The sequence below is a fragment of the Equus przewalskii genome, chromosome 9, assembly GCF_037783145.1.
Source record: "Equus przewalskii isolate Varuska chromosome 9, EquPr2, whole genome shotgun sequence".
In the NCBI taxonomy this organism is placed as follows: Eukaryota; Metazoa; Chordata; class Mammalia; order Perissodactyla; family Equidae; genus Equus; species Equus przewalskii.
The window spans coordinates 75,215,734-75,238,747 of NC_091839.1; the positions used below are offsets into that span (position 1 = coordinate 75,215,734).

Sequence of the window (23,014 nt, forward strand, 5' to 3'; positions counted from 1 at the left end):
CTTCCATTATTTTATCTATAAAATTGAGATAAAGCCTATCCCTCCTATCTTATAGTTTTGTTGTGAGAATCAAGAGATAAGTGAAAATATTGTGGAAAGTTCAGTGCTACACATTTATTGTGATCAGTGAATTTCATTACTCAAACAAATGTTGGTAACACTTATCATGTGACAAAAAAGGCTCATGGTTTTTGTTTTTATTTGTTTCAGATCAGATAAACTAGAGCAAATATACTTAATCCATGCAGAATTTTTAAAAAGGAGTTAGAACTTGTTTGGCTATCAATTCACAGAATGTCTGAGATCATTCTTGAGTTTTATGAATATTTACTGAGCACTTATTTGACGTCTATGACTAATTGTCTCTGAGAATAAGAAGATTAATTAACTGTGGCCTCTGTCTTCAAGGAACGTAGAGTTTAGTGGTCGTAGAATGTTGGTAAAAAGGCAAAAACAAAATTCTGACAAAAACCTCATTATATCTGAGAGTTTGTGTGTGCTTGGTAAATGAAAAGTATTATTAGCAAGACTATGCTAAATGACTGTAAAATGCTGATTTTTCACTTCAAGTATTTACAAGAGCAAATAGAATATTTGGAGTTTTCTTGCATAGTTATGTGTGTGTTCAAACAGCTGCTAGAGAACAAAGTGTTTTGCTATAAACACTGTCAAATCTCACTTCAAAAAAACCTTGTCTATGAAACAAGTATTTCCATAGATGTACTGAAGCTGCATAGAATTTGCTTTTAAAGCATAAAACAGAATTAGATGCTTGAGTCAGCTGTGAAGTATTTTTTCATGCAACCCTCATTCTAATTCTTCACCCTGTGGATCAGGCTAAGACTTGGTACAAATTGAAAGTGATAATGCAATATAAAAGTTCCAGAAGCAGCCCGGCGGTGCGCATAACTTTAACATTGTATTTATTAGACCTGTAAATTTATATCTTCCAATAGATTGGGTTTTTTTGGAGGAGGGTGCTGGGGGAGGGTAGACTGGGAGATTGGGAAATACATCAATAAATCTAAATCTAACTTCTGATTTATCAACCAAACCAACCTAATCCCAGAGAGAATTCAAAACAACGGACAACAAAACACAAAAGACAATTTTGATTATTTTCCAAGACAGAGGATAAGAAACTACCCAGAGGGTAGAGCTTTGGGTTTAAGAAGACAACACAATAAATTTTAAGGAAATCTTGGTTTTAGCCTTTGAGACTAACATTATCTTTGTGTTGTTAAGTCACTAAAATGATAAAAGAAATATATCTGTTGGGGTTTTTTTGTATGCTGTTTTTGTCATGTTTTGCTTTTTTGTGTTTTATCCTTTTTGTATTTTGACAAGAGGGAGATTTTTGCTTCTTCAGAACAGACACACCACACACAATTTGTGCCCTAAATTCGAATATGGATTTTTCAGTGAAGGGTACTTTCTGAGCATCTTTATGTGTTCAGCCCTGGCCAGACTCTAAGAATGCAGTGGTAAACACAATAATCAAAATAAGCGTGGTTCCTTCCATCATGGGGCTCCTATTCCAGCAAGGGAGATAGACCTTGGATGAATAATCATTATATAAAATTACACATTGCAATCAGTGCTACACAGGAAAAGTAAGGCATAATTAGGGATTGTAATAGGAGACTATTTAGAAAGGGTTAGGAAAGATACAGAGGAAATAAGATATAAGGAAGATATACTTGTGAAAGATAGGAAAGTGTGAGGAGTCGAGGAAGGTTAAGGAGCAGGGATTTCCAGGCAAAGTCCTGAGGAAGGTAGAAGGAGAGCCTTGTTCTAGAAACTGACTAAAGGCAGTAGTCTTTGAATGTGATGAGAGGATGTTGTAAACCAAGACAATAATTTTGAATTTTAACCTAGGTGCAATTATAATCCATTGAAAGATTTTAAGAGGATTAACTTAATCAGATTTGCATCTTAAGAAAATCCATTTTGTTAAAAATAGATTGAAGAAAGGCAAAGGGTAATCAAGAGTCCATTTAAGAGGCTTTTGCAGAAGTCCAGATGTTAAAAATGCTTGCGACTTGGCCCCAAATGTTGGCAGCAGTGCTGGAGAGAAGCAGATGGATCTGAAATTAATTTTGGGGTTAGAATAGTCTTTAGTGATGGAAAGGCATCAGTGACTCCTAGTTTTCTGTGTGAGAATCTGGGTGGGCAAAGTAAAATGTGTTGAGCTAGAGAGAACTCAGGAGTAGCTAAGTCATGCTGGGTGTGGAGGGACAGGGTTGGTACTGAAGCACTGGAAATCAGGGGCTCTGCTTTGGTTAGATTAATTCGGAAATGCTCATGAGACATGTGATGTAGGTGTCAACCCAGCAGTTGGATGAGGGAGCCTGGAGCTTCAGAAAGATATCTGGCCTGGAGACGTAACTTGGGAGTTGTTGACTAAGCAGATGGTATGCAAATGTCTTAGAAATGCATGAGATTATTTGGGGAGAACAAAATAAGAAAAGGAGCCAGGATCATGCCCCAAAGAACTCTAGTACTTACTGATAAGAACAAATGAAAAAGAGCAAAGTAAACGAATGCGATTTTTCTATTTCCTTTTGTCTAGGCCTTTTAAACCAGGGGAATGCACTGTAGAACAGTGTTCTTTTTAATATCTGTTTCATCATTAGAGATAAGAAATTGTCTAGCGGTCTTTAAAGAGCGGGGCCCATGGGGAACAGCATCTTTCCTTCTCCCGTTGAATGCATCAAAGCTTACATGAGCCTGTCTGATATTTTCGTTTGAGGGACATGAATATAAGCTCATGATTGTTGCATAGCAATTAGTTTAGAGATTTATCATATTTTTATTTTTACATTTTGGATCATTAGCAGGCACAGACACAAAGTTTTCAATTGGTGGATTTCCACAATACAAACACCTCTGTTGTTAGGTAATTGCTAACTTAAGGCTCTACATTTCATTTTCAGTGGCTTAAAAGTGTTTTATATTTCCTCTCTTTTGCCTTTTTTTACTTCTCATTTTTAGTTTGCAGGCAGACCTGCCAAAGAGACATCTAGTTTACAGGCTTGGTTTTGGAAGCAAGGCAGAAGAGAACAGATACCGAACATATGTTCTGCTGATAATGATGAAATGAGGTTAGAAGAAGCTTGGAAGCAGTCTATTTCTCCCCAACTGCCACCCCCTCAATGAATATTTTGGGTACCCTTATGCTAGAACATTCTAAATAAGTGCCCCAGCTATAATAATTATTTTTTTTTATCATATGATTCTGAAAATCTTTAAAGTGATTCAGGATTGTTCTACCTGTGGAACATAAAAAAAAAATAAACAAATAAAGCAGTCTGTAGATTTTACTTTTAAGTAAATAGTGTGTGAAATTTCCATACACATTGTAAGGACTGGAAATTTTGTGACCAGAGCAATGTCCATTAGATAACAGGTACTCAATAAATGATGGAAGTGGGAGTAGTGGGGACCTGTATTTTGGGGCGATAGATTTGAAGTTAGATAAATAATCTATTCAATGTAGCCCCAGAGATGATTTTTTGCTAAATTTGTTTGTTTTTGTTTTGCATTTCAAGAAGTCTTTTTGAGAGGTAGTATGGTCCAACTTCAATTTACCAAGCACAGGGTGGTTAGAATTAGTTTCGAAAAATATTGGGAGTCTGAGGAAGTTCGAGTACAAATGCCTTATCTGAAGTCACCCTTACAGAGATGCACTATTAGCTCTTCCTGGTGTTTCTGTTAGTGCTCTTATCAGAAACCTGAGTTAGAATGACAATTATTTTCTTATGTATGCTTAAGTTTTAGGTTACTGCAAATTCATGATGCAATCCAGTCTTAATAAGATCAATGATGCCCTTTGTCAGGGCAATAAAATTCTGTAGTGCTTGCCTGGGCCAAATGGCTAAGATGGCATTTGAGTTCATGGTGGTCCTTATAGTCCTTACCTTAGTCAGAATATCTGCTATGTAGAGTTACGCATTGATATTCCGTAAGCAAAACCTAATTAAGCTCCATTGAAGTATATCTGGTTACATCTGGTTTATTTTGTTGCTCGTGATAATAAAAATTGCTTAAATTTTCATCTTAATCTGTTTGGAAGGAATGGAGTAAAGAATTTTTAAAACTAATTCCACAGAGGAACATGTCCTGCTTTTTCTGATTAAAAAAGAGGAAAAGAGACCAAACCAACCCAGAAGCCTCCAAAAATACCCTTTTATTTTGGAAAAGGGTCAAACCAAGCAACAGTAGAAGACAAATTTGAGAGGCCTGGAAACACGAATTAGGACTAGAATAGGTTCTCTTGTATTTTTTTGCTTCCGAACAACTGAATTCGACATTATTTTTTCCAGCTTATGAGCGTTGCTGTGTCTGGACAGCTATTAGTTCAAATTGGACTGATTTTCTAGTTCTATAAAACTCTTCATCTGCATCGTGGATCGAGAGCATTAAGTTACTTCCTGCAGCGCACAGCTGGAAATCATTCTCTTCGGCAACATTTTGTTTTGTACCACTTTTGTTTTATACCAGTGTGTTCCTACACACCCACATAGCTCCGGATTTCAGCAGACAAGTAACTCCTTTTCTTCCTTGACACGTCTTAGAACATTTTAAATTGGCAGATTCCCTTTCGTGTTTCAAATACTGAATCACTGGCAAACAGCTCTGTTTGCTTGCATGAATATTCTTAAAAATGCTCCACAGACCTAGAAGGCTAAAAGGGAAAGTTAGAAATATTCAAACAGACAGCTTCCCCTTATGCTTTTGAGAGGCTGTAGGTGCTTGGTGTGAACGAGCAGGAGAAATATTGTGTGCCAAGACTAGGATGACAGAAAGAGAGAGAGTGTGACAAAGAGAGAGAGGGAGATGTGTGATGTATTGCTGTAAACAATACACATGATTTTTAAAAGTTAGTAAAAAGTTGAATATATTGAAGAGAATTGTTTCATTGACTGGATGAGTTTTCCATAGCAATCTCCAAGTACCATCTGCTATCGTTATATTAATGATAGTGTTTGCAAGCTGGACTATAGGTATTAACAAGAAGCATTATTTGAGAAATTAAAACACATACATTGTGTATACCAATACATAAACATATATATCAATATCTTTGAATGTTAATAACAAATATTACGATGTCAATGAAAATAGCTACGTCACCATATTCATAGTTTCATATTTAAACTGATGAAAATAAGAAAATGTATTTAGAAATTCTCTTTGACAGACTACATTGGAAAGATTTTCTTTAAAATGATGAGTTAAATTGTGGCCACTTTAAAGTGATGGTTTACCAAACTCCAAACAGTTAAAGGTAATCAAAGTAAAGAGCACAGTGAAAAAACTAAAAGGAAACTTTCACAGTGAAACAAATTTTTAAAGTGACCACTTCTGATCATGATCATGTGTAAGCATTGAGTCTTTGTATAAATAGTTATAATTGTTGTCACTACTATTGTTCCTTCACATTTTATCCTAAAGATGTTTAAATGAAGCAACTGTGTACATATTATCCATTTTGTCAGTTATGATAAAGTTACTCTCTTTTGATCTTCCTATCTTCACTATGTATGTGTGGGTGTGTATGCCTCTGTGTGTGTGATTGTGTGTGTGTGTGTGTGTGTGTGCAGGGATGTACAAACATAGCATTTGATCTTTATATGTATCTGGCTTCTTGATCACAAGCAACAGACATCACCAAAACTGTTTAGCTTAAGCAGAAATGTAATTGAAGTATCTCACATAACTTACAGAATTGTTGGAAAAATTTGAAAACCAAGTTTAGGAGATGACAGATGTCAAGGCCATTCCTAGGTTTCACTGACTGCATAGTCTAGTTAGGGTCCCTTTACAGATACTGCTGTCACCCCTTCCTCTCCCAACCCAGCTGGTACTATTATCTTTGTTCCTGTCCTGATCTTATTTTCTTTATCTTCTCAGTCCTGTGCTTCAAGTGCTCAAGATTAGAGCCCCAGGCCAAAGTCATGTGCACTTGCCCAAATTAATAAGGGGAGAGGAGAAGAAAGATCTCTCCTACTTCTACTTCCTTGGCAGGAGGTTGGGTACTGCATACCCTCCATACTAAATACAATGCCAATTACTCAAGAATAGAAGTGGAGGCTGGATGTTGGATAGCCAAGAAATGATAAAGGTCTACTACATTTTTCAAATAGCTTGGGTTTCTTTGAATTATTTCAATGAACTGAGTACCACTGAGTACCAAAACAGAGTTCTACATTTCTACTAAATCAAGGGTCTGATTAATTTAATGGTTTTTCTTTGCTGGGTATCTCTCCAGAAAGATTATACAAGTGTATGTATTTATTCTCATTCAATAAATTTAAATTTGAACTGTATTATATGCTAGCTAATGTTATCCCCATACTCAATAAAATTATACACCAGAGAGCCACTGTAAAAGTTATTAAAGTTTCAATGTGATGAGGGTTATAATAAATATCAACTAAGTAGAATGTAGACACCAGAAAGAAACAAAAAATTCTGTGTGGCAAAGTCAGGAAACATTTTCACCAAGCAGGGGTGTTAGAGCTGAGTCATGAGAGATGAATAGGTGACTACATAACAAAAAAATGAAAACATTCTATGTAGAATGGACGAGATAACGTCGGGACAAAGAATTTTCAAAGCATCTGGTATATTCATAAATAGTAAGATGTCAGCATTCTGGACATGTAGGAAGGCATGAAAGAGGATGGAAACAGATGAGTTTAGAGAGGTAGATAGGGGCCTGATTATAAATGCTCAGAATACCACGGAATTTGGCTGCTACGCTATAGGCAAGAGGCAACTCACAGAGGTCTTTAAAGAAGAAAATGACATGATCAGACTCAATTCTTTGGAAGATAATTTCCACAGTGGTGTGGAAGAGGTGCAGAAGTAGAGTTTTGCAGGAATACTTGTAAGGGTGCAGTTGCAGTATATATGAGGTAGGATAGGATGTGCTTATATGAAAGGATAGATAGATAGACAGACAGATACATAGATAGGTGATGTTAAGGCAGAGGGAAAAAAATAAATTTGAAGCAGAAATCTTAGAACGGTGAGAAGTAAGAAATATTTGTCCTCAAAGTACTCTAACATTTTTTCCGGTTTCTGTGGAGTAACATTTTATTAATGCTGGTTTATGTTCACCTATTTAATAAGAATGGCAAAATTTGGGGAATAAAGGTAACTGTGACTTGGTTAACAATATTTTTGTGGCTGGTCTTCATGAAGTCAGTCAGTAATGGAGGTGAACACATGGAAAGGGTGAACAATCTGGACTTTTAGAAAGAAGTGGTGAGTGACAACAGGAGGAACACATTTGTAAGTAGCATTTAGAATCAGAAGAGGTGACTTTTCCTCTCTCGGTGATTCTAGGGATCCACTGTGGAGATCTACAGAAGTGTCATTTTAGAGGAAATCAAGGTTTCACTTACAATAAGAAGGGGGAAAGAGTGCTTTCTTAAAATGGAGAAATTTGGAAATAAATTATGAGACTTGTAAAACTATGATGGAAGCTGGCCTGTGAGTGTGCATGCAGGAGGGAAAAGGAGAACAAGACGGCATAAGACTCAGGAATGACGTAGGAGGTGAAAGGATTTTCATTTAGAGCAGGGAGGTGAGGGGGACAGGGTGGATCTTTAATAATAAGACGAATTCTAAGTCATTTGGGATTACAACAGTTGTGCTTGAAAATTAGCTGTGCCATTCATGTTCTGGGAATTATTTTCTTCATTTGTAAAATTCAAAGTCGAACGAGGCTTCTTTGAACCGAATACCTTTTGCTACCAGATAACCACCTTCTGGTTCATCCCCTGGACAAACATTGCCTACAACCTGAGGAACTGGTCTGAATCGTGCCACACGGCAGATCACACACTAGTATGTAAAGTGCATTTCTCTTCAGCTCACTTGTATTTCTTCAAAAGACAACACTTATGTATTAAATATGACTGTAAGTCAAAGTTCTTCATTTTTCTGAAATAAAAGCTGGAAGAACTGGAAACCTATATAAGAAAAATAGAGTCGCCTGCTGATTTCTGGCCTGGGGTTGTCTGGAGAAATGCAACTCTTCGAAGAAATGTCAATTTAAAATTTTATTGTTACTGGTATTGACAATTTGTAACAGCCAATGATTGAGATAAATCATATGTATACATATGTATATATGATTATGTACACAGATACACACACGTATATGCATACATATAATATTTCTATAGATTCTTTACCAAATTTAAGAACGTTTTCCCGCATACAGAAAGTTGAAAGAATCATACAGTGACCACCCATATATTCAGCATCTAGATTCTAAAATTAGCATCTCTTTATATTTATCATACGTCTTTCCGTCTGTACATAACTATCCATAAATCTATCTTATACCGTTGCAAACTTTATGCCTAAACACTTCATCATGCATATCATTAACTAGAGTTCAGTATTGATTTACTTTCTTTTTTAACGTAAAATTTCCCTACAGTGAAATGCACAAGTAACATTCACTCGCTGAGTGTATCATTCGCTCTCTGAGTGTAACAGTCAATGAGTTTAACAAACGCCTACACCTGTGTAAAACAAACTCCTATCAGGAGGATTACGTCACCTCAGAAATTTCTTTTGTGCCTCTTCCCTGTCAGCCTCTACCCCTAAAGTCAACCATTTTTCTGTTTTATTTCCCCAATAGGTTAGGTTTGCCTGTTCTAAAAGGTCATATAAATGACTAATAGAGTCTGCACCCTTTTTTGGAAAGCTTATTTCATTTGGCATAATGCTTTTGGGAGTCATCCTGTTGCATGTGTCAGTAGTTTGTTGCATTTTACTGCTGAATAGGATTCTGTTGTATGAATATACCACAGTTTCTGTATCAGTTCTCCCATGGATGAAAACCTGGGCTGTTTACAGACTTGGCTGTTACAATAAAAGCTTCTATGGACAGTCTCATATAGGTCTTTTCATGGACGTCTGCTGTCATTCCTCTTGCATGTTTACCTAAGAGTGGAATTTTGGGGTCACGAGTTAGGTGCAGGTTTAAATTTATTAAAAAATGCCTAAATATTTTCTAACATGCTTTTGTTAATTTATATTCCCAACAGCAATGGAGTAGAGTTCTAGTTGCCTCACATACTTTGAAACATTCGGTGTTGTCAATCTTTTGAATATTTTACCTCTTTATGTAAAGCATAAGAACCTTGCAAATATAAAAGTTCATTTATCGTGATCCCTCCATTCACTATTCCTTTATTATAATTCTCATATATATTACATCAACATACATTGTAACCCCCCAAGGCAACGTTATGATTTTTCTTTAAACATTAATATGTATTTAAAGAAATTAGGAAAAATATCTATCAATTTATATTTAAGCTTACTTACACTTATGTCATTTCCAATTTTCTATTAATCCCATGCAGTGATCTTTTTAAATTCTAGATATTACCTTTTTCAGTTCTAGAATTTATATTTGGGATTGTATCGTAGCTTCCATTCCTCTGCTGAGATTTCCTATTTGTCTTTTCATTGTAAGCATTCTTTGTGTGTCCTTGATCATAGTTATGGAAGCTGCTTAAAATATTTGTATGCTACTTCTAACATCTGGTTGCCATCAATGTTGGTCTCCATTTATCCATTCATTGCTTTTCTCTAAAGTATGGGTGGCATTTTATTGTTTCTTTGTATGTTCGGTATTTTTTTAAAAATTGTGTTCTGTATGTCATGAATGATAGATTGTAGAAACACAGGATTCTGTTATGTTCTTCTGAATAGTCATCCATATTTTATTTTTGTGTTATATCAGTTGGTTAACCTGTCTGGACTCAAACTCCAAAGTCTTGTCTTTCCTGTGAAACGCAGCAACTGTGATCTCTGTTTTGTTCTTTTAGCCCCAGCTGGGGTACTTGGAGTCTGACTAGGGCATATGCAGTTCTGGCATCAGTGAGAGATTTGGGAAGAGTTTATACACATATTTTGAGGCTCTCTTTCTGTGGCTTTCTCTTTTCCAGTATTTCTTCCTCACTTTACAGCAGCTGTGGTTGTTCTTAGTTCTGTTCTCTGGTTCTTCAAGACAGTGAAAAAAAAAAAAGAAGACAGTGAACCTGTGGTTTTCTATTTGAGTTTTAGCCATCTTGTATGGTACAGTCTGCAGCACATGCAATATCTTCCTCCTTCTGAGCATACACAGCTCTTCTGGCTTACTTGTTTTGGGTTGTTCTCCAATGTCTTCAAGTATTTGGGAATTTTAAAAAATATATTTTGTTCAGAATTCATAGTTGCTATGTCTAAGAGGCTTGGTCCAATAGGAGCTACTCCACAATTACTAAAAATAGAACCCCCATACACAGGTTTTCAAAATGCTTCTGCCATTTGAAACCAGAATGTGGAATTTTGAGAATTAAGATCACCAGAATCATGCAAACTTGTATGAATATACTACAGTATTTGAGCAAGCAAATATAGTATAAAAAATCCAAATAAAAAATGAAAATTTGGTGAATTTTCTAAATGGTTGCCATATTGTAGCAAAATTTCTGTTTTCTACATGATATAGCCTTAGCTTTTTTAGGTTGTCTGTTTACTAAATGTATATGTTATAGAACAGAATACATTATAGTATTCTTTATATAGCATATATATATATTCTAATCACTAACAGAAACATATAATATAGAGAGAATAAATATTATTTGTTTTTTGTTCAGACTTTGTTCCTAAGCCACAATCTGACTAAATTTACTTAGTCTAGATACTATTCAGAAAAGAAATGTCAATCATAATTGTATGGATAATGATGACTGGCTTTTATGTCATTAACATTACGTGACCTCACATTGAGTTAGGAGGCTGTAAGTCAATACTCTGTAAAGGTTCACCAGCTATTTGTAGTTCATTTACACTCGCAGTGTTTACATAATCTTAAGCAAGCAACACATATTGAATATGGCAATAGATATTGCTCTGCTGCTTTTGAATGGGAGTAAATAGGTGCAGCCTAATAGATTTAACATATAATGAAAATGGGCTGCAATCTATAATACAACCTGCTGAAGATTCAATGAAAGCTGAGATATTGACTGACTCTTCAAATTGGTCGTTAGCAACTAATTGGAGACCTTCTCTGACCAGTACACTTAACTGATTTCTTTTTTTAAATAAACAATAAAATAGCTGATAAAATTTCAAAAGGGGACTATTTCCTCACTGCAAAGCAAAGCAATTAAATTGTGAAAAGGTTAATTTCGAGCACGTGATCAATAAGTGTATCAGAAGCAAATCAATGGTAAGAGCTGAAAGATAATAAAAGTAAATTCTATTACTATCTTTAGTTTATGATCAGAAAATTCTGTGAAACAACAAAGGGGTGGTGACTGGGTAAGTAATTTCTTTTATTAACTATGTAATTGATAAGCTTTGCTGAGGGCCAGGTTTGGCTCTTCTTCATGCCCTGATATGAATAAGTCTTCTGAGTTAAAGAGCTGAGTTCAAATCTTAGTTATCATAATCTTACAAATTCATAACCTTGTGCATGTTGTTTACCTGAGCTGCACTCTCTTCATTTGTAAAATGGGACCAATAAAATCTACACAATGAGGTTACTGGAGGATTAAATCATATTATTTAATGAATACAAAATAGCTTCTGAATCAATGTTACCTCCATACCTGTATTCCTTTTATAGCCATGTCATTTTGCTCACATTTTATTCATTGAGCATTTTATTCATTCTGTGAGCAGATTGAGATGTAATACGATTCTTTATTTTTGGAACATATAATGTACAGTGAAATAATTTTTACCATCTATCTTCCCATTTTGGTCCCCTCCCACGATTACTCAGATCTGAGAAAGCACAGGCCAATACAACTCAAATCAGGTCCCGTAGGACTGCACCAAAGCAGGGCATGAGGAGTCTTACCTGTACCTACAAAACAGAATCCAACGTCAGGGTCAAGGTCAGACTAGTCAGAGGTGAGGGAGGAGGCAAAGATCACAGAACAAAAACTGATGTTGGGGTGGCCCATGTGGCCTATTGGTTATAGTTTGGTGCACTCCACTTTGGCAGCCCAGGTTCCTGGGTTCAGATCCTGGGCATGAACCTACACCACTCATCAGCCATGCTGTGGTGGCAACCCACATAGAAAATAGAGGAAGATTGGCACAGATGTTAGCTCAGGGCTAATCTTCCTCAGCAAAAACAAATAAACAAACAAAAAGACACTGACAATCTCCTGGGGCAGTTTTCCAGATGTTGGCTCCTGCCTGAGACAGCTTTTGTCTAAGCAAGCTGGCTTTGTTTGGAGGGGCCAGAAGGGACTTAAGAACCTAAATACATCCTGCAGGCCAACAGGATGAGAGGTAAAGTTTTGCCCTCCTAAAAACAGCTTCTCATTATATCTCTTCCTTCTTACTACCTTTTTTTTTTTTTACACTGTAAATTAAAAATTTAAAGATGTGGAAAAATCCCACTAAAACAAATTGCTAACAGCGACCAATAGGCAGTGGTTTGTGTTGGTATGTATGTGAACCATTATGTGTGTTCTGTGTGTAATCTATCTGTATCTATATCTATATCCATCTTCACATCTGTATCTATATACACGCTATCACATCATCTAATGGGTTAGAATAATGACAAATTCAAGTACTCTGTCAGTCACACAAATCCATGTAAGCTTTCAAAATAAAGTCCACATTCGTATGCTATTTCCACTGCCTGGTATGTTTCCTTTTGCCTTCCTCCTTTCTCTACCAGATAAACTTCTATTTCTTCTTCAAGATGCAGCTCAAGATCACTTCCCACAATAAGCCCATCCTAACAGAACTTTCACTCCCAAATCTTATATGGTACCTGGCATAGTATATGCTCAACACATATTTAATGAAATAATGATCATACAATACATACATACAAAATGGTGATGAATGACAGAAAAGAAAGATATACAGCCAAACCTTATTTACTTAATTATATATCATTCACCAACCTAGACAATAAAATGTCGAAGGTAGAGAGAGAATGCTCTGGGGATGATCAAATTACTTTTAAATTTATAACTTGACAAACTTCACAAAATTGAAGTTGTTTCCAATAAGCCTAGTATACACAGGCAAAACTAAAAAAAAAATATCATAAATAACTTTTCTTTAGTACTTCACCTTTTACAAAACACTCTGTTTCCTTGTGAAATAAATCACAATAGTTTTATGAATAGCTAATATTTTTCTGATCAATCATCATATTAGCTGACCTCACATCCCGTTGACAGAATGTCTCACTAAGTGGCGGCCAGAGCATAGAGAGGGGCGAGGGGTGGGGGAGATAAATTTATCCGGAAGAATGACTGGGATAGTGACTGCAATTAAGTAAAAAAGTAAGTTCTCAACTCCTGGCAAACAAGGGAGAATTGGAAACCTCAAATAACTGTTAGCTGGAGAAAAGCACAGAGCAGGAGGGCTGCTGTGGTGGGAGGGTGCTGGATTGGAACAGCAGAAGCAGAGGGACTTTAGAAACTGGTAGGAAGGGAGGCTGTTTGCTGGCAGCTCTTTCGGAGACCTGAGAGTGACTGAGATGAGAACTGAGGTGTCGCCTGGTCTATGACTTCAATGGCTCTTTGAAATTTTTGAAAGCGATTACAATAGAGATTCAAATTATTTAAAATTATTTTTTATTTGCTGTAGTATTGTTTATTTCAATGCAATTCTAAAGTTAACCAGCACCACAAATTAGCAATAGATTTGTGTAAGTTTCATATGACACGTGTAGAAACGATGTGGTATAGTGATTAAGAGGACAGACTCTGGAATCAGATTATTTGAGCTCAAATCACAGCTCTGCTACCTGCCAGCTATAATCCTGGGCAAGTTACCAAACATCTTAATAAAATAAGGGTGATAATAGTATGAAGCTCATTGGGTGTCTTGTGTAGCAAATTCGTCCAAACAATAGGGAGTATTAGAACAGTCCCTGACAGAATAGTGCCTGGCATATTATAAACATTCAATAATACTGGATATTACTATTATTACTATGGTTATTATTATTATTTAGATGAAGCAGAAGAATGTTTACAAGGTCAATATTTATAATTGATTAATTTTACAAGTATATTGAGTCCTTACTCTATACCCAGCATGTGCTAAGTTTTGAAGATAAGGCAGAAAACGCTTGTGAACTCAAAACTCTAGGGATCTCAATAAAACATCAGGACCTAAGATTTAGTCAGTCAAGGACTTTCTGTCAGAGGTTGAATTGATATGGACCTACTTAGCATGTACATAGAGCAGAGACTACCTAGATGGTTAGCATATTCCTTACATAAATTGAGTCAAATTATTTATAATCTCAAGTGCACTTTCTTCAAGGTGAGTTTTTCACTTAAAGAGTGGCTTCTGATAAGTGACTTTACTAAATTGTCATTGAAAAGAGGTGTATGAAATGCAACTACTAGACATGTATGAAGCAGAATTGACAGTAATTATGAAAAGTAAAGAGCTTGGGTTGGCATCTTCTATGGAATGAAAGGCCTCCCGAGCCCTGCACTGAAATCAGCCTCTGAGATTGTCTCTAAGCAAGCTGAACAATTTTATCTAAGAAATAATTTCTGGTATATGATCATGGACTACTACGATTACTTGTTTCTCATAAGACATTGCTAATAATATGGCTGTGTAGTGCAGAAGGTAGTAAAGAATGGTTTTCCAAAAGCTTTACTCACGTTCTATCTTCTTCTGTCTGGATATAAAGGAGTTACAATAACCATTTATGCTAAAAGATAATTGAAGCATAAAAATGACCATGAAAAACATAGATGCATAGTTGTGCAAAATCTTTACACATGATTATAATTTCCTAGTAGATATCGAATAGTTGAAATGGAAGATTCAGTACGACTTTTTGCCAATAAAGTGAACAGAAGATTGTTTTTTTAAAGTACGTTAGAGAGAGGATGTTCTTTCTAATTAAGTATTAGAAGTTAAAAATTAAGAAGATAGCTTTAGATTCCATATTTAAGACCCAGAAAGAAAAAACCACAAATGTTTGTTTGATAACACATGCTATTTATGTAGTGTACTCAGTTAGGTCAGATATTTAATTATCACTGGTTATTTTATTTTCAATTAATTTAATGCTCTGAAAAAATCCTATCTTAATTTCATTTTAAAGTGCAGCAAAATCACACCACGTCATTTCTGACCCACACACCTTCATTTGTCCATCTTTTTTAGGTTTATTCCCTGCTGTCCTGAATCTTGCTTCTAATGCTTTCATCACCACAAACGCAACATGTGGAGAAAAAGGACCTGAAATGTATTGTAAATTGGTGGAGCATGTCCCTGGCCAGCCTGTGAGGAATCCTCAGTGTCGAATCTGCAATCAAAACAGCAGCAATCCATTCCGTGCGTATTTTAATTTGTATTTGTATTTGTATGGCACTGGGTAGGAGCTATAATTGAGAGAGTTTCAGGCCAAGTTGCATGAAAGTCAAAGGGCTTGTGATCCCCAAATTCCTAGAACTTTTCTTCCACTGTGAGCTTTTTTGCAGCCCCTCTCTGTCACTTGACAAACATTATTGGAGTTCCTTATGTGGACCAGGTGCAGTGCTGGAGGAGGGTTTTCGAGCTGAAGACCTGTGGCGGTCAGTAGGTTTACTATTGCCAGAATAGTATCTGAGGATATGGTTATGAATTCAGGCTGTATTCGTTCATTGGTCACTTATGTACCAGGTACTGTGCTGGAGATCCAACAGGAATAAAGTGTGGTCCCTGGCTTCAACTAATAAAGAAATGGGAAAAAGGGCAGACCGTTGCTATATAGTGTGTTAAATACACTGGAAAGAATGAGCACAGGGGCCTGTGGGAGAGAGAGGCGGGTCAGAAATTCAGTCTAGGTGTAATGAAGGCTTGCCAGAGAAGTGATATCTAAGCTGAGATCCAAGGACAGGTATGAGCTGAGCAGGTAAAGAGGGCAGGGAGGGAAGAGAAGGAATGCCAGGAAGAGAGATCAGAATAAGACAGTTCCCCTGCTTTCTCAGGGAACTGCAAATAGTTAGGAATGCCCAGAACTGAAGGTGTCAGAGAGCAGAGAGTAGAGATGAGTCTGGTGCAGAGGCCGGAGCCAGATAACGAAGCTTTTAAACACAACGAGAAGAGAGTTTTAAGGAGCAGTGCCGTACAAAGCCCACTTGGTGGCTTCTAGGAACCACACTGATATCTTAGACTCATTCATGTATTTATTCAGCAAGCATTTGAACACCTGCTATGGGCAATGCATTGTACTTGGGCGTAGTGTTGAATCATACATAGCCCGTGGCTTAAGAGACAGAGGAGACGCAGAGGAAATAGAAAAGTAAATTGAGTGCTAAGGGAACATGTAGAGATTCCTGGGAGGGAGCAACCCATGTACTGAGAAAAGAAGGGTTAGTAAGAGGAAAAGGGGAAGAGTATTGTAAAAGAAAAAGCATACATAAAATTTCAAGGCATGAAACAGCATGAGGTATTCATAGAACTGTGAGTAATTTGGTTTGAGTAAAGATTTTATATGGAGAAGGGAGAATGCTGTGAGATGATTCTAGAGATGGGGGTTGATTTAGAGATAGACATTGGGAAATCATCAAATATAAATACTGAAGAGGTTAACAAAGTGAATACTTAATGTCAATGAGGTGAGTTATAATGGGACTAAAGCTTCTCAATTACATTGTTTTTAAATTTGCTTAGTTTTTCTTCTTTTTTGTTTCACTTGTAAAATTTATAAACTGAAGAAAGTTTTCTCTCACAATTTACATTTTTTATCTCAAAAGAAAGTTGGGAGGCATTGTGCATACTTTTTCAGAGCTGGTTAAGGGGAAGAATGCATAGTCTCCTCTCTATTATATAATTTAAAGATGCCAAAAAGATTAATGTGTTTGGAGAATTGAGACTTTTGTGATTAAAACTGCTGGTCTTGTATATCACAGAATGTTAGAAAAAAAAAAGATAAGAAACCAAAGATAGTAATCATTCGAAACCTTTTAATGACTTGCCTTTTAATGACTGGTTATTTCCTATGCCGCAGATTGTATGGTATGGGATAGGAGTGGGGGAGTGATGGAACACATTCCATCTCTTTGCTATTCTTGCATAGAATGATACGGACAAAGGACATAGGTCAGATCCCCGGGGAAACATCAAAAGCAAGAAAATTGAAGGAAAGGCCAGAAAATAAATGAATTGATGGACTATGAGCTTTGAATTCGTTAGGGAGGAAGATGAAGCCTGATGTGGAGAGACTGCGATTGGTTCAGGAAGTGGTGGCCTTGATGATTTCATAGAGAACATGGGGAAGCCTGGAGGCTTGAAAATGGGTTGGGAGGGAATGGTGGGCTGGTGGTTGGGAGTGTGTACATGTGTGTTTAGGAAGAGCTAGGCAGAGAGGAAGAGTTAGAGACATAAAGGATGTAAAATCAAATATATGTGTGTGTACATGTGTATGTATATAAATATATACGTTTATAGTTCCTGCCTATAGGTACAGTGTTTGGGTAAGTAAGGCTCGGATATAGAAGGCAATTAAACAAATATTCAAAACAGTGAACTCAGGGCTATACCATGTAGTACATCTTGTAAATGCTTTCTGAGAAGGAAAACATCAGTGGGAATTGAAGTAAGAAGAGAAAGTTCCAAGAAGGGGGTCAGACTCAGATGGGCATTAAAAAGATGAATTAGCTGAGCTAAGAAGGAAGAGAAAAAGAAGAAAATGTACATAGTCATAGAGACAGGATAGACGGAAGGTACAAAGATTGGGGTGGAAAATAATTGAGTGGAGACTCTTGGTTGAAAAAATGGATGAGATGCATTTACCAAATTGAGTCCAAGAGCAACTCTGTCACTTTTCTCTTCAGAGTTTGATATTCAGATTCTCTTGTGTCTCAGTGGAAGACATCCATATTTAGGCAATCTCACTCCATATTTTCATATTGGGACAAAAAAGTGAATAAGTTGTTTGAGGGCATATGAGGTACGTTTTGTATCTCCCATTTTTATTTACTTGTAGTGTTTTTTAAATTTATCACAGCCTAGATTTACTTTGTGCGATAAATTTAATTTTAAATTACCAGCTTCATTACGTTTCAAAGTTGCGTTTTGGAACTAGAAATTTAGACAGAATAACAATCTAGAGAGTAAAAATCTAGCAATAACCCACATGAATATATTTTAGTAAAAGTTGGAGTAACAGATGATAAAATGCCGCAAATTCTATGAAGAGCTAGAATAAATCTGAAAGGTCTGGACTTAATTACTATACAAAGAAAAGCAAACTCGAAGTTCCTGACTGTTAATAGATTGTGCTTTTCAACTAAATACTAGCAGTTTGAAAGGTTTACTTCATCAACGATTCCCTCGCCAATTTTCAGATGCAATGGCCCTTTAGATTGACTTGCGTAGCTATCCCTGTTGAGGATGTTATAAATTTCTATCTCCTTTTAAATAAGGGAAGTATGCCAACAATTAATCAGTATTTGCAAATTAATTATGATAAAACTTTCATAATGGGGATTATGGTTAAATGTTGATTCATCTCCCAGTCTTCCTTTTTGTGACTAATTCCCATATCAATTTGACCTGAGGTGGCAGATATCAAAATTTCCAATTAGCTCCTCTCACAATTACCTAAGAGCTATGAATTTGATTTGGAAATGTGCTTGTGTGTGTGTTTTTCTATCACATATTAAACCCACAATCTGCAAAGACGGTTCAGGAAGATGTTTGGGGAATGTTTGCTGTGATGTTTATTTCTCCAGAAGCAATGCCAGTAGTAATTCACTTATGGTTCTGATTCCTTATGTGCCAATTTTCATAACCATTCACACCCCCAAGGGCGTTTATTTGATATTTAGTTATGCTTCTGGTATTTGTTGTAATTATGAAAACCCGATGCCTTCTCTAGCTTCAACAGAACAAGTTAACTAGCACTAGTTATTATGTATTCAGCAATGTTACTTTTCATTAATGAGATAGGATGTCTCATCTCAGTGGACTGCTAATGTGATAAGACTTGGTACAAGACAAAGTCCATCCAGTTGTTTAGTTGACATAGATAATTTACCAATAAAAGCAAATTATTTTTGTCCTGCCTTAAATACTCACATTACTATAAGTAACTGAAAGGCGTAAGTCTTTATGTTTTCAATTAAGCAGGTTATAGCAGACTATGTCAATAAAATTGGTGTTTAATTAAAATGTCCAAAATCTGAAAATGGCAAATTTAATGAATATTCAGTTTTAAATAAAAATTTCTCTTTTGAAGATGATTTTACTTTACTATCAGACTCCTGTTGCATCGAGGACTTCATTTTGCTTGATTTTTATTGTCAAATTTTTAATTAAAAGCAATTTGTCTTCAATTAAAATTCAGAATGGTATACATCTAGAGAAGGTGTGTAATTAGTTTTACATTTGTGCATAATATCAGAACATTAATAGTGATAGAATGTTTCTCCGGTAACCCCATGAGTCAAGAGTTCCCATCTGAGATATTTTTACTCGTCCATGGCAAAATGAGAACAAAATTCCAAATTTTTCATTAAAATAAAATGAATACCTTTAAATAATTATCCTTCATTTTGATGTTATGGTTTTTAAAACTTTTGTTGGTTTTAAATATCCTTCATTTTCTGAAACAATGGTGATGGCATATTAAACGGTAGTAAAACACTGGAGGCTACCACAACTTGGAGAAGTAAAGAGCTAGAACTCCTATATCAATTCCACAAATTGCTCTCACACACATTTTTAAAAAAAATTTTACTTTTTTCTGAAAGTTTGGAATCTGGGAAGTAGCCCTGTGAGTGGAGTTTTGTTACGCCTGCTTCAGGAATGACACAGAGTTTAATTGACTCATCTCTGGTCAGTGAAGTACTAACTGGTAGAGCCAGCTGGAATCTCTAGCTCCTCATACTCCAGCTCTTCATATTCCAAATATTATGCTCTTTCATCACCATTACCATTAGAATTGTTGGCTAGATTACTACATTATGTAGGCAAATTGGGAGTCCATGATTGTTCTTCGTAGTCAAATGTTTTGTTCATTATTTGAAGTATTCCTTCCAAAGTATTCTTTTCCAAAAAAAATTGTGTTCTAATATAAAAGGTTATTCTTAGGCCGTTCATTTGAGACATCTTTCAGAGAATTAGTGTTATAAAAGTTCTCAAGACGGACACCCCAAAGTATAATCCATAATGAACAGAAGAGTAGCAGGGAAGCTAACGTCTACTTTGTTTACGTCTCTGTGGGCAAATATGGTGACTTCCAAGTGAGATGTTAGGAGCTTAAGTACCCTTACTGCAGCCCTGGGAATGGAAATCAGAACATCTTCAACAAGCTCCACACCTGTTATCGTCATCCGTACATGAGCTGAGCCTGTTTAGAGGAGGAGAGAAGGAACAGAACTTGTGTTACTTGGGAAATGAGAAGCACAGATTTGAGTCAAGAACAAATGATTGAGAACCAAAAGGGAATGAGGGCTTTGGCAGCTTGTGAGTAGTGGCTGCTGTTGTGAGATGTGTGGAGCTAAGCTGGAGGAGATGAGGAATTTGAGGTTTGAGGATTGCGAGAAGGAACTGTAAGAGAGTACTGTAGGGGGTGGGGGCAAAGATTGCCCACACCTCCTATTTTCTATCTCCAATCTCCCTTTTAATTCTCACAATAGATCCTGTTCCCATCTATCTGGAGTAAAGGGGAGGAAAGATTCATGTTTTGTTGGTAGGATGGAGTTTCATGTGCCATCCTCTCCCTGCTTGCCATTGCTGTCCAGACGCCTTCACTGAGTTAGTGATTGTGGGGACGGGCAGATGCTGGATGGGAGGTTGGGAGTATATTTCATTATATTTTTAAATAGTGGTAGAAAGTTGGCAAGCTAAGGACTGACTGCAAAAAGCCTCAGAGGATGGATTTGACAGCATTTTGTATTAAAACCAGATACATATTGGATTGCCCAAGTCTTGGTAATAATGAATGTGTCAGAAGGGCAAATCTTCAAGTACCTTTCAGCCACAATTGAGGATTTTATGTTTCTGTTAACAAACTTGATGGCATACTAGAGCTGCCTCAAACGGTACAGTTTTTGCTTCTTTGAATGACTGACACATCAATTAGATCTCAATATTATTTCTTCACACTTAATTTCTGTAGTTATCTTTAAAGTTGCCATTTTAGTTGATGGCCAGAGTGCTAAGCAGCTTCTTCTCTTACAGCCTAAGTATTTATAACCATTTCACACTATCTTGTAGAGTGCAATGAAGAAGTTAACATTAAATAAATTCTATGGAAGATATGAATTGCTTTCTTTTTATATTCTTTTAATGTTTGCTAGTCATATGATGATGGTTTTAGCTTAGATGTACCTTTTTCTTTAAAGAAACAACTCTAAATTTATCATATGATCTCTTCTCCTTCTTTCACGTGCTGCTGCTCATTCAATAGAGAGACACCCAATTACGAATGCTATTGATGGGAAGAACACGTGGTGGCAGAGTCCGAGTATTAAGAATGGGATCGAATACCATTATGTGACAATTACACTGGATTTACAGCAGGTATAGTGTCTCCTTTTTTTTTTTTTATCATGTTCCACTTTAAAATTGTATCTTGGATTTGCTATTTGCGTACACAGTACTTCTTGGGTGAAAGAATGCTTTTTGTTATCACCCTCCATCCTTTTCTCGATACAATGAACAGAAGGGCATATTCATTTAGTAGATTGTTATTTTAAAATATTTGGTGTTTATTTCTAAAGCACGGCTAAAATGAATTCACACAAAGAGTTTAGAACTGAATTAGGAGCTGACTCTGTTTTGACTAATGAGAGTTAATGATGAAAATACAGATCAACAAAATTTTACATAAAGAAAATATAATAGTGCTATTTTTAACTTTTAAAATAATACAGCATTCCCACTCTGTTCGTGGTGTGTGTACTGAAAGGTTCTTGGATAATAAGGCTCTTGAGTAAATTGCCTTTCATTACTGAGAGTTGAGCAAGCTGTGACAGCTGATTCTTAAATTAAACTTGGGGCACTAAATGAGGTAACGCGCTTTGTAGTCGTATAAAATTGATGTTGCGCGTCGTTCGAGTTTGTGTTGCATAGGCCTAGGTGCCTTCTACACTTAATTTCTTTTCTCTTTCTGTTCACATTATTCAGGTGAGGCTGAAGTTATTAATCAAGCATCACCATCACCCCAAATTATTTAGGCTTAGGATGCCAATAAGATGGAATATGGAAAAATGTTTCCATGTTTTGCTGTTATTCCAAATACAAAAGCTTGTTCAATTAGCTGAAGGCTGAGGCTAGAGGTTCTGAATTTAGATGATGTCTTTAACTCAGCCTGTTTTTCTCTCATTCTCTGGAATCACCGTCAGAAAGACTCTCAGCCACTCCTTCCTGGCCCCGTGGAGATAGACCAGCAATGGAGTTTGGGGTTAGTGAAGGGGGAATGGCCAAGATAGTTAATGTCAGATGCCATATACTGTAGAGGTCGTGTTTCCACAGATAGCCGTAGCAGAGGGAAGCACCAGCCAATGCGGGTTAGTCACATTCTCAGGGGCCAGATAGGCACCAGGCGTTTTCCTAAGGGATGCCATTTATCATCACAGGAGTATAACCTCCCCCCGTCAAGTTTTGGGCCGATTTTGAACAGGGTGCACACATCCGGGAATTGTAAAGAGCTGGCTTGTGGGTCTCACAGAAGATCCTCTTTCCACCCATCTGGGACTCCTCAGGACCTGAGCAACTGGGTAGCAGCAGGGGTTCAGTGCAGCAGTTAAATTGCCAGCTGGCATGGATTTATTTCTACTCACACTCGCAGCTGAATGTCAGCCTCGAGTTAATGATATTTCCCAGGAAGCCTCCGAGCCCTAACAGGGAACAGTGGCAGGGCAAACGACCACACTGATCAATCGTGCTTTAGGTCACTGAAGTCTTGTGCATGAATTCCCTGAAGACCCTAGCCTCGCAATGGACTTCATCCCGCTCATAAAGACAACTTGGTTCTTCTTCA

At 36.6% G+C, this 23,014-nt stretch overlaps 1 protein-coding gene across 2 annotated transcripts in view; it reads left to right on the top strand.

Moving 5' to 3' along the window:
- LAMA2 (laminin subunit alpha 2) overlaps positions 1-23,014 on the top strand; it is a 542,322-nt gene that overhangs the window by 118,102 nt on the left and 401,206 nt on the right. For both annotated transcript variants that reach the window (XM_070557039.1, XM_070557040.1), the window contains exons 2-3: positions 15,205-15,375; positions 21,440-21,552. In XM_070557039.1, the coding sequence (XP_070413140.1) occupies positions 15,205-15,375; positions 21,440-21,552 (284 nt within the window). The remainder of the gene's footprint in view (positions 1-15,204; positions 15,376-21,439; positions 21,553-23,014) is intronic.